The following is a 12,237-nucleotide window of genomic DNA, read 5'->3' on the forward strand; positions in this document are numbered from 1 at the left end:
ATGAGGACCAAGAGCTCAAGGACCCTCGGTCCTTACACCTTCCAGAGTGGACGCTAACCTCCTACCCTGAGGGCACTCAGAGACTACTGTTTACAGCCGCGCCACGCCACAGACAGCAGGCCCCCGAACACTGAGAGATGAAGTGAGCCGCGTCTGGGACGGTGGGACAGTGCATCGTCCAGGGCTCCAGCATCAGGAATGGTCGCGGTGGCTTGAACCTCGGCTCTGCAGCAGCTCTGAGCCTGCTGTCTGTCTCCCTGTGTGAACTCACATGCCCAGCTCCGTTCTCCTCTCCCGCAGAGCACACAGGGCCTCCCAATGCAGGTCCCCCTCCACGTGCCCCAACTTGTCCCTCTCCTTCCCGGCCCACACTGAGCCACTAACTGACAGGCCTTTTCTTCTCTTCTGATTTACTTGAGAACAGTTTCAGGTTTGCAGAGTTATTGTGAAGATAGAGAATTTCCAAAAGCCCCACACCCAGTTTCCCCGCTTATGAACATCTTCCATCCATGTGGTACATTCATCACAATGAATGAACCAATATCGACATATTTATTATTAACTGAAGTCCATGCTTTATTCTCATTCGCGCAGTTCTTCACGACTATCTTTTCTGTGTCCCAGGATCCCATGTGGGACACCGCACCACATTAGCCATCGTGTTTCCTTAGGCTCCTCTTGGCAGGACAGTTTCTCAGATGTTCTGTGTTTGTCGACCTTAACAGTTTTGAGGAGTCCCGGCCAGGTGCTTTGCAGGACGTCACTAGGTTGGGATTTGGAGATGTTTTTCTGACGATTAGACCAGCATTCTGGAGTTCTAAAAGGAAGAATGCAGAAGCAAAGTGCCATTCCATCCCTTCATATCAGGGGTACGTTGCCATCAACATGCCTTACGGCTGCTGATGCTGAAGAGGCCTTTTAACCATCGGGAAGTGCAACTTAATTTGTGGCCAGGCTTAGATCCTCACCTGTCCTGACTGTGCGGTATCTTCTTAAGATGCCCAGAGTCTTACATTCAGTGTCTAAACAGCCCATGTGGGGAAGGAGAGCCTCTCACGAGTGTGGCAGGCTGAGACTCTCGGAGGCTTTGGGCCAAGAGCAGAACTCTGCTTCTGGGTCATCTCTGTGACCAAGCCCTTGACGTGTGAGCTTGAATACTAGCTGTGACCAGTGATGCGAAGTCGAAAGAACAAAGTTGCCTTTATGTGGACGTTTCTACCCAGGTGGAAAGATCAGACCGTGATCCGTGATTCTGTCCCTCTGTGTCTCCTTTTCTCATATGAACATGAGGATAATCATACCTGCCACGAGGTGATTGTGCAGGTTAACTCTGTACCTATAAAGTCACCCCAAGTGCCCAGGACATGGCAGGTCTTTCGCTGAGCAAATATTGATGGAGCCCCTGTTTCTATGTCAGGCACTCTTCTAGATGCGAAGGATCTAACAGTGAGTAAAATTGATTTGACGGAGTTTATCTTGGGAGTGGCTATGAAATGGGTGTTATTTATTATGTATATTATTATTATCATAACCTAAAGCTTATATTTTAGGAGACACAGTACGCAGAAGGTTGTAGCCAAAACAGCAGTGGAATCAGAATTAAGAAAATAATAAATGTGCATCTTTAATTTTCCACTTAACTTGCTCTGTAACGCAGGGGAAGTTGTTTTAATACAAGATTGATCATTCTCAGTCATATAAAAAATACAAGGCAAAGCATCAGTGAAGTCACATTTTTCATCTATTAAACATATGATTTAAGACAGTCACAATGCTCAATGCCGGCAAAGTTTTAATAAAACAGTCACTTTCCAGAAACTTCTTATTATGAAAAGTGTGACACACATACAAACGTTCAGGGTAATCCAGCTTTCAGTTTCGATATCATCGACATATCACCATATTGGTTTCTTAAGTCCTCACCTTTTGTTTTATTTTGCTAGAGTATTTTTAAGGAAATCCCAGATGTTATGTCATTTCAACCTTAAGTGATTCAGTAAAGAGTTCCACTAAATGACATCACATACAATAAAATTAATGGTAATCCTTAGTATCATTTTATGCCCAGTCCACATTTAAATGACCCTAATTGCTTTTTTATGTATTTATTTAAATTCCACTTAGTTAACATATGGTGTAATATTAGTTTCAGGTATAGAATTTAGTGATCGATCACTTACATATGATACCGGTGCCCATCAGGACACGTGCCCTTCCTTAATGCCCGTCACCCAGTTACCCCATCCCCCGACTCCCCTCCCCTCCAGCAACCTCCAGTTTGTTCTCTATAGTTAAGAGTGCTTCTTGGTTTTTCTCTCCCGCTGCCCCCACCCATGATCATTTGTTTTGTTTCTTAAATTCCACATAGGAATGAAATCATACTGTATTTGTCTTTCTCTGACTGACTTACTTCACTCAGCATAATGCAAATGGCAAGATTTCATTCATTTTCATGGCTGAACAAAATTCCATTGCATGTATATACCACTTCTTGTCTATCCATTCATCAGTCGATGGACATCTGGGCTCTTTCGTGGTTTGGCTATTGTGGACATTGCTGCTATAAGCATCGGGGTGCAGGTGCCCCTTTGAATCTGTATTTTTGTATCCTTTAAGTAAATACCTAGCAGTACAATGATTAGATCATAGGTTATTTCTATTTTTAACTTTTTGAGGAACCTCCATACGGTTTTCCAGAGTGGCCGTACCAGTTTGCATTCCCACCAACAGTGTGCAAGGGCTCCCCTTTCTCCACATCATCGCCAACACTTGCTATTTCCTGTGTCATTGATTTTAGCATTGTGAGTGGTGTGAGGTGATATCTCATTCCACTTTTGATTTGCATTTCCTTGGTCATGAGCAATGTTGAGCGCCTTTTCATGTCTGTTGGCCATCTAGGTGTCTTCTTTGGAAAAATGTCTATTCATGTCTTCTGCCCATTTTTTTAACTGGACTACTTGTTTTTTGGGTGAGTTTTATAAGTTCTTTATATATTTTGGATACTAACCCTTTATCAGATATGTCATTTGCAAATATATTCTCCCATTCTGTTGGTTGCCTTTTAGTTTTTTTGTGTTTTTTTTGTTATCTTCTTTTTTTTTATTATAATAATATTTTTTGTTATATTATGTTAGTCACCATACAGTACATCCCTGGTTTTTGATGTAAAGTTTGATGATTCATTAGTTGCGTATAACACCCAGTGCACCATGCAATACGTGCCCTCCTTACTACCCATCACCAGTCTATCCCATTCCCCCACCCCCCCTCCCCTCTGAAGCCCTCAGTTTGTTTCTCAGAGTCCATAGTCTCTCATGCTTCATTTCCCCTTCTGATTACCCCCCCCTTTCTTTATCCCTTTCTTCTCCTACCTATCTTCCTAGTTCTTATGTTCCATAGATGAGAGAAACCATATGATAATTGTCTTTCTCTGCTTGACTTATTTCACTTAGCATTATCTCCTCCAGTGCCGTCCATGTTGCAGCAAATGTTGAGAACTCATTCTTTCTGATAGCTGAATAATATTCCATTGTATATATGGACCACAACTTCTTAATCCAGTCATCTGTTGAAGGGCATCTCGGCTCCTTCCACGATTTAGCTATTGTGGACATTGCTGCTATGAACATTGGGGTACATATGGCCTTTTAGTTTTGTTGATTGTTTCCTTCGCTGTGCAGAAGCTTTTTATTTTGATGAAGTCTCGATAGTTTATTTTTTGTCTTGTTTCCCTTGCCTCAGGAGACATATCTAGAAAGAAGTTGCTGTGGCCAATTTCAAAGAGGTTACTGCCTGTGTTCTCTTCTAGGATTTTAATGGTTTCCTGTCTCTCATTTAGGTCCTTAATCCATTTTGAATTTATTTTTGTGTATGGTGTAAGAAAGTGATTCAGTTTCATTCTTTTGCATGTTGCTGTTCAGTTTTCCCAATACCTTTTGTTCAAGAGACTGTCTTTTTCCCATTGGATACTCTTTCCTGCTTTGTTGAAGAGTAGTTGCCCATATAGTTGTGGGCCCGTTTCTGGGCATTCTGTTCTGTTGCATTGATCTGTGTGTCTGTTCTTGTGCCAGCACTGTACTATCTTGATGATTACAGCTTTGTAATAGAGCTTGAAGTCCAGAATTGTGATGCCTCCAGCTTTGCTTTTCTTTATCAGGATCACTTTGGCTATTCGGGGTCTTTTGTGGTTCCATCATATTTTAGGAATATTTGTCCCAGCTCTGCGAAAAATGCTGTTCGCATTTTGGTAAGATTGCATTAAATGTAGATTGCTTTGGGTAGCATAGACATTTTAATGATATATATTCTCCCAATCCATGAGCATGGAATGTCTTTCCATTTCTTTGTGCCCTCTTCAAATGCTTTTGTAAAAATTGACTTTTCGTGGTTGGTTCTTTTGAATCCAGATCCAGATCCAAACAGGGTCCATCATTGCTTTGACGGTTCTGTCTCTTCATCGATAAAAGCACCACCTCCCTTTCCCTGCTCTTGTCTTGTACAGAGTCCAGAACATTCTGTCCTGCAGAGTGTCCCATGCCGATTGCTTCCTCATTTAATTGTTCCTGCATCTCTTTAATTGCCCAGAGACCATAATGAATTTGTATCAGCTTTTGGTTTTGGATCACGTGCATGCGTGTGTGTGTGTGTGTGTGTGTGTGTGAGAATGTCAGTGGTACCCGGGTGTTGCTCGGTATTTCCCACTGCACCACCCAGGGAGACGCTAGAGGCCCATCTTTTAGTGATGTTCGATCCGCCCCCAAGTCTGGGAAGTGGTGGCCTGTAAGGCCAGGGGGCGCTGTTTATCCCTAAGTCTTGGTTTCCTCATTCTCACAAGAGGAGATAATACCTCCTCCCCAAGTAGATTGGCGTGGTTATGGCTGTGAGTGCGTGTCCAGACTGCAACATGCCATGCAGACGTCAGGTGTCAGTAATAATTATGGTCCCTCTGGCAATGAAAATTTTCTTTGAAAAAGTCTTTTCCTTCCTTGGATACCCTTAATGGTAAGGCTCTTTTTTATTGGAAAAAAAAAGCTTCCAGTACATTTGTGACGATTGAAAACCACTGGCTTTTTCACCAATAGACAGAGCAAAGGAGTGATTAACTCCTCGCAGATTCTGGGCACTGAAGCTAAGAGAAAGATTAGTGATGCCCGTGTGGAGCAGAGGTTTGTTTAATAGCCTGACTGGGGAAGACCAAAATTCCTTAGGCTTCTAGATCAGAAGAGCAAGAGGAGTCCCTGAAGGGGAGGAAAAAAGCTATTGAAACTTTTATGGGATGGTGTCCTTTATCAAAAGAATCTTCTACGTCCCAGCCCCTCCGATGAACATCTTGGAGCCCTCCTTTCTGAGGACCAGGAGGAGTATCTTTTAAAGGGATTTGCTTATGGATTGTCAGGGACAGACCTGTTGTTTACATTTTAACAGTTCTCAGCAAGCTCGCAGTCCAGAGTCTTGTGAGGGAGCAAATCCTTCCCAAATCACTTTTTTTAGTACAAATCAGAGTACCCATGAGATAGATCGGGTTCATTTGTATTAGTTTCCAGTTTAATCTCTCTTCCTGCCAGACCTTTTATCTTCTAGGAGGGAGAGGGAAAAGAATAAATAAAGAGATCTGTGGATGCATCCGGAGGACTGAGCCGAGCCCCCAGGTTCAGGGTAGATTCATAGGCCCTGTTGCTAAGTCAGACGGGGCTGCAGATCCTGCTGCTCGGGTTACACACTTGGAAGAGCTGTTTACACTCTGAGAGAGCCAATGAGCCCACCTGGCGGAATCTGGGAGGGAGGGTGCATGGGGTGGGTGAGGCAGCATGGGGCGCTCTCTGCCCCCTTAGGGCTGACATGCATTGTCTCCGTCAGCGGACTCGGCCACTGTCCTTTTGAGTTTGCCTCTTTCTGACCTTGGACTCTGTACATGACTGAGTAGGTGAGCCATTCACTTAGACACTGAGGTCTGCAGGAAGAGAGAGACGGAAGAGAAGTTTTATTGAGCACTGCGTCAGTCAGGGTCCCCACAGGGTTCCCACTTAGAACAGTCAAGGAGGGAGTCTACAAAGGGAAGGTCTGCCCAGGTGTGGATGGATAGAGACCCCGGGAACCCGGGGCTGGAGCTGGCTGACTCAGGACACAGAGGCAAGGGAGTTGCAGAGCCCAGAGAGGGAGGCAGTGTAGACCTGCCCCCACTAGAGGAGCAATAACCTTTGGATGAAGAATGTGATAGCCCTGGGCCATCACCTAGGGAGTAAGAAAGAGCCCAGCCCTGCCAGGCAGGTTGTCCATGGCCCAGAACGTGGTGGGGAGGTGGAGAGAGAGGAGGGCAGTGGGAGGGGGTCAGGCCCATCCAGTACAGGTACCCACCGTGGGCCAGGCTCAGTGCTGGATGTGTCAGCACAGGTCTCTTACTTCAGACCAGTGACAAGTCTCGGGAGTTCTGTGTTATTTCCCCATTTTTTTCTTCCCCATTGAAAAAAGTGTTTCATTGTGGTAATATACACATCAAGTTTACCATCTTAACCATTTTTACATGTACAGTTAAGTGGTGTTCAGTACATTCTCATTGTGCCACCAATCTCCAGACTTCTCCTCTTCTGGCAAAACTGAAACCTGTATCCATTAAATATGACTCCCCATCCTCCCCACCTCCCCACACCTGGCAGCTGCCATTCGCCTCTGTGTGTGCGGATCTGACTCCTCCGGGGACCTCACATCAGTGGAATCCTACACTACCTGTCCTCTTGTGACTGCCTTATTTTCAAGGTTTAACCTTGTTGGGGTACGTGTCAATATCTTCTCTTTCAAAGCTGAATAATATTTCATTGTAGGGATAGACCACATTTTGTTCATCTGTCCATCCATCGATGGACACGGGTTCATAACAAATATCTCTTTGCAACCCTCCTTTCAGTTCACTGCGGTAGATATTTTGAAGTAGAATTGCCGGATCACATGGTGTTCTATTTTTAGTTTCTTGAAGAGCCGCCATATTGGTTTCTGCAGCAGCCGCATTATTTCACATCCCCACCAGCAGCGCACGTGTTCCAGCTTCTCTACACCCTCGCCCGCGCATGCCATTTCTGCTTTCTTTAGTAGCCATCCCCATGGTTGTGAGGTGGGTCTCCCTGTGGTTTTGACTTGCCCCCCCCACCCTTATAGAAGAAGCTTAAAGAAAAGTGAACAGCTATCAGAGGAAGAGCCTAGTCAACTGTGACTAGTCTGTATCTGTTGTCTTCAGAAGGAAAACTATCTCTGCCGGAGTGCGGCTTGGCAGGGAGAGGCGCTGCTCCCCACCAACCAGTTACATGGATGTGAGGGAAGGCTCTTGCGTCGTCCATGTGGACAAATGGCTCTTCCCTGTAAGCGAGACTGCTTAGCTGTCTGATGCTTCTAGAAGGGTCTCAGACTCCCAACGCAAAAAAGAGAAATCAGTGTGAATTTTTCCGTAGTTCACTGGGGATGCACACATTGCACTTTTAAGGAAACATAAAGAGCGGGGGATCCTCATTGACCGTAGATTACCTATATCACTGAAAATCAAAAGCCAAGAACACTGAAATGCCCAGCTGGTGCTGAGGACTGCATTCCCAGAAAGCCATTTTTGGAAGCAGCTTTATTTGAAATAATTAAAAAGATTCAGCCTTTGTAGCCCAACTGGCATCCTGCTCCAGAGCGGCATAACTTTTTGTCGAGGAATCCAGCTAACAAACCCCAGCTTCATGGTAGGCGGCTCGGCGTGTGAGCCAACACACATTGCCCTCGAGAGTCTCATTTCATTTTGGAGCAGCTCGTGGCTACTTCTTGGTGACTCCTAAGGAAGCAGCGTGCATTTCTGATGAGCTCTCGGCACAGACTTGTGACTCCTCGTAGTTATGTCTTTAGATTTTTGTCGAAATGGCAGTGTTTTGGGCCGGGGGGCGGGGGGGGGGGGGCGGTGGCTTCCGCTGGCGGCATCTGCAATCCGATCGCCGCCCAACGCCATAGTGAAAATCATGCCTCTCCTCTTTCTGACCATCTCCAGTGTGGGTGAAAGGGATTTGGGCACCGCTTCCAAGGAAGGAGACGGTTTGATTTCCACAAAAGCCCCCTTCCCCCAAGTTCCCTTCACTGGAAACTTGGAAATGCAGTTCAGGCGATCATGACGATTCCAAATAAGAAGTGACAGTGGGTGTTCAAAGTCATTGCCAGGTCTTGTTCATTCCAGCGCATCATTCTAGAAAATGATCAGGCCAGAAAGCATGTTTCAACTCTGCACCAAAAAAGGAAAAAAAAAAAAAAAACCCCACTAAGGTGTGAGAGCCCAGTAGAATCCTCTGAGGCCTTGCAGGCGGGGGCCCATTTGGCTGACAGCATCACTCTTCCACACCTGCCGGAAAGCTGGGTGCAAAGATATTCTAAACTAGCTGCGAATTTCATTACGTCTGTCTCCAGCCAAAGCCACTGAGGGGTGCGGTGCTGTAATGGGCCGCCACGCAGATGGGTTGCAAAATGCACAGCCCATCTGTCTTTATCATGCTCATTTCCTCTTTTATTAAAATGTTAATGAATATAGTTTTTATTTATCATTTGGTGACATGTGCGGCATCCTTTTCTGGGAGACAAATCTGCAATCTGCCTCACCGTGTGAGCTGACAGGGAACGCGGGAACGAGGAATATTTTGGTTCCGTTCAAACTGCCAATTGCAGGTTGAAGGAAAAGCTGCTTTACTTGTTGACAGCAGTGTAAGGATGACGGGAGGTCTTCGAGTTCAATGCCAGGCCCAGTGGCTACCAGCAGCTAGCCATGTGGTTCATGAGCTTTGGTTTCCACTTCTGTGGAATGGGGATGACCACTGCATCCGCCCAGGAAAGCAAATGAGAGAAATTATGGAAACGTACTTTGCACTCCCTTGTTAGTATTCAGACATGTGCTTGTATGGTTCTGAATTCCTTTTGCTCATTCTTTCAGACTCTCCATGGAAAGTACATCTGTCAAACGTTGGCCCCGAGATGACGGGCGTCGCCGTGCGCGGCCTGACTCCAGCTCGCACCTATCAATTCCGGGTGTGTGCCGTGAATCAAGTGGGCAAGGGCCAGTACAGCGCAGAGACAAGCAGGTGTGTGATCGCGTGGCCCGCGGTGGTGGCGAGGGGCAGCTTGGGCCCGAAAGCAAGACTGAGTGTCCAGTTAGGAGGAGGGTGGTCGAAGGAATCAGCCTCCATCCCGTAGTACCGGCAAAAACGTGCGCAGGGAAGACTAGAACGAAGAGAGAGACATGGTCACCCGTGTGTTGGACTAGCTGGGTTTTCCTTCATTGCTCTGAGGGAAGTTCCTCCGACTTCTGTGGTGCTCTGGCTGCGCCAACACAAGGCGTTCCTGAGAGCACGGCCCTCTGTATCCACAAGGTGAGGCGCTGACCATGTTTTTGCACCCTCTGTCCACCCGGACTGCCAGCAGGACAGGAGCTCGTGCCGCCGTCTTGACAAGCGAGCATCTGGCAGGGTGAGGTGCGTTCTGGAATGGTCCTGACGCTCCTGCTGGGGCAGCCACCATGGAAGTCCATTCCGACGTGACCTCGGACAGTGGCTTCACCCCATTTCAGTGTGCCCTCCCCAGCCAACCTGAGCATTCGCTGGGCCCAAATTGTGGAAGAGTTGAGATTTAAATGACTTTTTTCAAAATGTGGGAGTTTGGTATGAGAAATATTGAAAGGGGCAAAGAGAAAAACAATTTGGAAGGTGTCTCAGGCTGTAGGCCAGCGGCCTGGCTCACTCAGGCTTGTAATCCCTTCCCGGAGTGGAGGAGCTGTGGGTTATCCAGACAGAATAAGGTCACCGCCTGTGTCTTCCTGCTTTCTGGCTGAACTGACTCTCTGTTATGTTGATTTGCTGTACCTGTTTCATGCATGTCCTCTGAGTTTGATCAGCTGTGTGCTTTGCTTTATTCATCACTTGATTTTGGTAAATAGTTAGGCTCCAGAGTCAGCCAGACAGAGAATGCAAATGGGGACTGTTTGTCTCGGATGCTGATCTCTCTTTCCCTCCCCATATTTTATTTCTAGGTTGATGTTACCCGAAGAACCACCCAGTGCCCCCCCGAAGAATATCGTGGCCAGTGGGCGTACCAATCAGTCCATCATGGTCCAGTGGCAGCCACCCCCAGAAACAGAGCACAACGGGGTGCTGCGTGGGTACATCCTCAGGTAAGTAGGCCATGTTTGGCCATTTTTAGACTGTCATTATAAAGAGTCAGGGACCTATTTTGCTGGGGTCACAAACTCAAAGGTCTATAGGAGCCCAATAATAATCAACAGAATCAGGCTGGTGTCAGACTCTAGGGAGCAGTGGGGACTGTGGCAAATAACTGATCGTGGGCGGCCTTGCAGGGGCAGCCTCTGCATATCCAACCGTAGCATGTCCACATATGTATCAATGGTTGCATTTTGGTAGAAGAACGAAGGGGGCGATATTATGAGTTGGTGTCAAGGTGTGCTAGTCATTCTAAATCTTTTCTTTCTGTTTCAGTTTTTACCACGGGCATGCATTATTAATAGAATAATTTATAATTAGTGATATTGCAATTGATTTCATTATTGGCGAGTTATTACCAGGCTAGCTCCTGTATTGTTCAGTATTGCCAGGTTTTCTAGTAGTTTAATGAAATTTTTTAAGATCTAGCTTTTTACATGCGATCTCACAGTTTTTAAACGTCGGAAATGAAGTCATGACGTTTTGAAACACAGGATAGGCCAAATTCACACCTCCACAGGCTAGAAATGGCCCAAGGGTGGCCAGTTTGCTTTCTGTGCCTTATAAGGGGCAGTCAGCCTTCTAAGAATGTTGAGAGGACTCTGCAAGAACTTAGCTGGGTTGGAGAGAAGAAATCTGTTTGCCAAAACTACTGCTAATCTTGAAATTGCACCAAATGTGATAATTGCAGTGGTTTGTTGATACAAGTAGTGAACAGGAAAAAGTACAGCAGTTTTAAGGGTATTTACGAAATCTCTTCTAACAGACGGTACAGCCACAGACATATTCATTCATGGACATGCACTTTGTCTCCCTCCCCAGCCTTATGGGCCAAGAACCGTGGGTGTCTGTCACTACTATCCTCCCAATGCCCAGCCCGTGCCCATGCTGAGCTTGTGATCAGCAAATATGGGGTTAACAGAGGTCGAAAGGGGCCAAATGTAATGTCTTAGACAAATGTAAGAAGTTACAAAAGTGTGGCTTCTTTAGCTCTGTGCTCTTTGTATATGGAGGACCGCTCCTTCCAGTATCTATTGATGTAATCATCCACTCATTGTTTAACACACCCTTATCCATATGCATGTCATATTAGCCCATCACAACCACTTCACTTCTCTTCCCAAGTCTTCCTCAGGCATGTGAATTATCCTCTAAACACAAGCTAGATCATTATCCACCTAAAGTGGTTTAAATGCAGCCATCCCTTGGGGTACATGGGGGCTGGAGAACTGGAATCAGCACTTGGGGCCCCTTTGGTCACTCTGCCCCCAGTGTCCTCCCCCTTTCAACAAGAGACTCTGAACTGGCCCCTTGGGGTAGGGGGCAGCTGTGGGCCTGGGGCAGTTCCCAGTTTCCTCCCGAAAATAGGCTGGAGCTTCCCACTGCATGTACACCCAGATTTCCTATCCGTTTCTGCTGCTCACCTCTCACTCCAGCTGTCCCCCATGTCCCATGCTCATCAGCTAATGAAAATAATTTCCTTGCCCTCCCCGCCCAGCCCTACACACGCTTGTCATCCTGGCTGCCTCTATCTCTTCTTGAGCACACAGAGAAGGTTCCTCGGGCTCCAGCTACCAAGTAAGGACTTTAAAAGTCAACCCGCAGAACCAAGCTCCAGGCGAGGACTTTAATAATAAAATCTCTCTGATGTTACAAGACCCCATCAGGAACTGCACGTTTCTCTATTTTGTGGGATTACCACCATTAAAAGGATTTTGTATGATGGTGTCAGTGGAGTCGAGTGCTGAGAAAGAGGGCATCTGTATTTGTGGGGGTTTAAATCAAGAAAGTCCTAAAATGAGGGTGCACTACCCAAGCCCTGTGAATATCAAAGTTTTCAGAAATCGAAGACCCATGCCAAAATGAATTTGCTTGGAAACATTTCCGAATAATCCTCTGGTCTGCAAATCAGCTCTGTTTGCAAGTGTGTATCCTCCAGGGCTCAAGTGTCTGTGTCAGACGCGCAGCAGAATCCACGGAAGAACAAAATGGAAATAAATCACCGTCGTGGCTCCGGCCA

General features: G+C 46.3%; 1 protein-coding gene across 2 annotated transcripts in view; it reads left to right on the forward strand.

Moving 5' to 3' along the window:
• The window catches only part of SDK1 (sidekick cell adhesion molecule 1), an 875,077-nt gene that overhangs the window by 668,868 nt on the left and 193,972 nt on the right, over positions 1-12,237 (forward strand). For both annotated transcript variants that reach the window (XM_045813352.2, XM_087866987.1), the window contains exons 15-16: positions 8,939-9,086; positions 10,031-10,171. In XM_045813352.2, the coding sequence (XP_045669308.2) occupies positions 8,939-9,086; positions 10,031-10,171 (289 nt within the window). The remainder of the gene's footprint in view (positions 1-8,938; positions 9,087-10,030; positions 10,172-12,237) is intronic.

Source organism: Ursus americanus, chromosome 2 (assembly GCF_024610735.1).
Source record: "Ursus americanus isolate L20-20 chromosome 2, mUrsAme1.1.p, whole genome shotgun sequence".
Lineage (NCBI taxonomy): Eukaryota > Metazoa > Chordata > Mammalia > Carnivora > Ursidae > Ursus > Ursus americanus.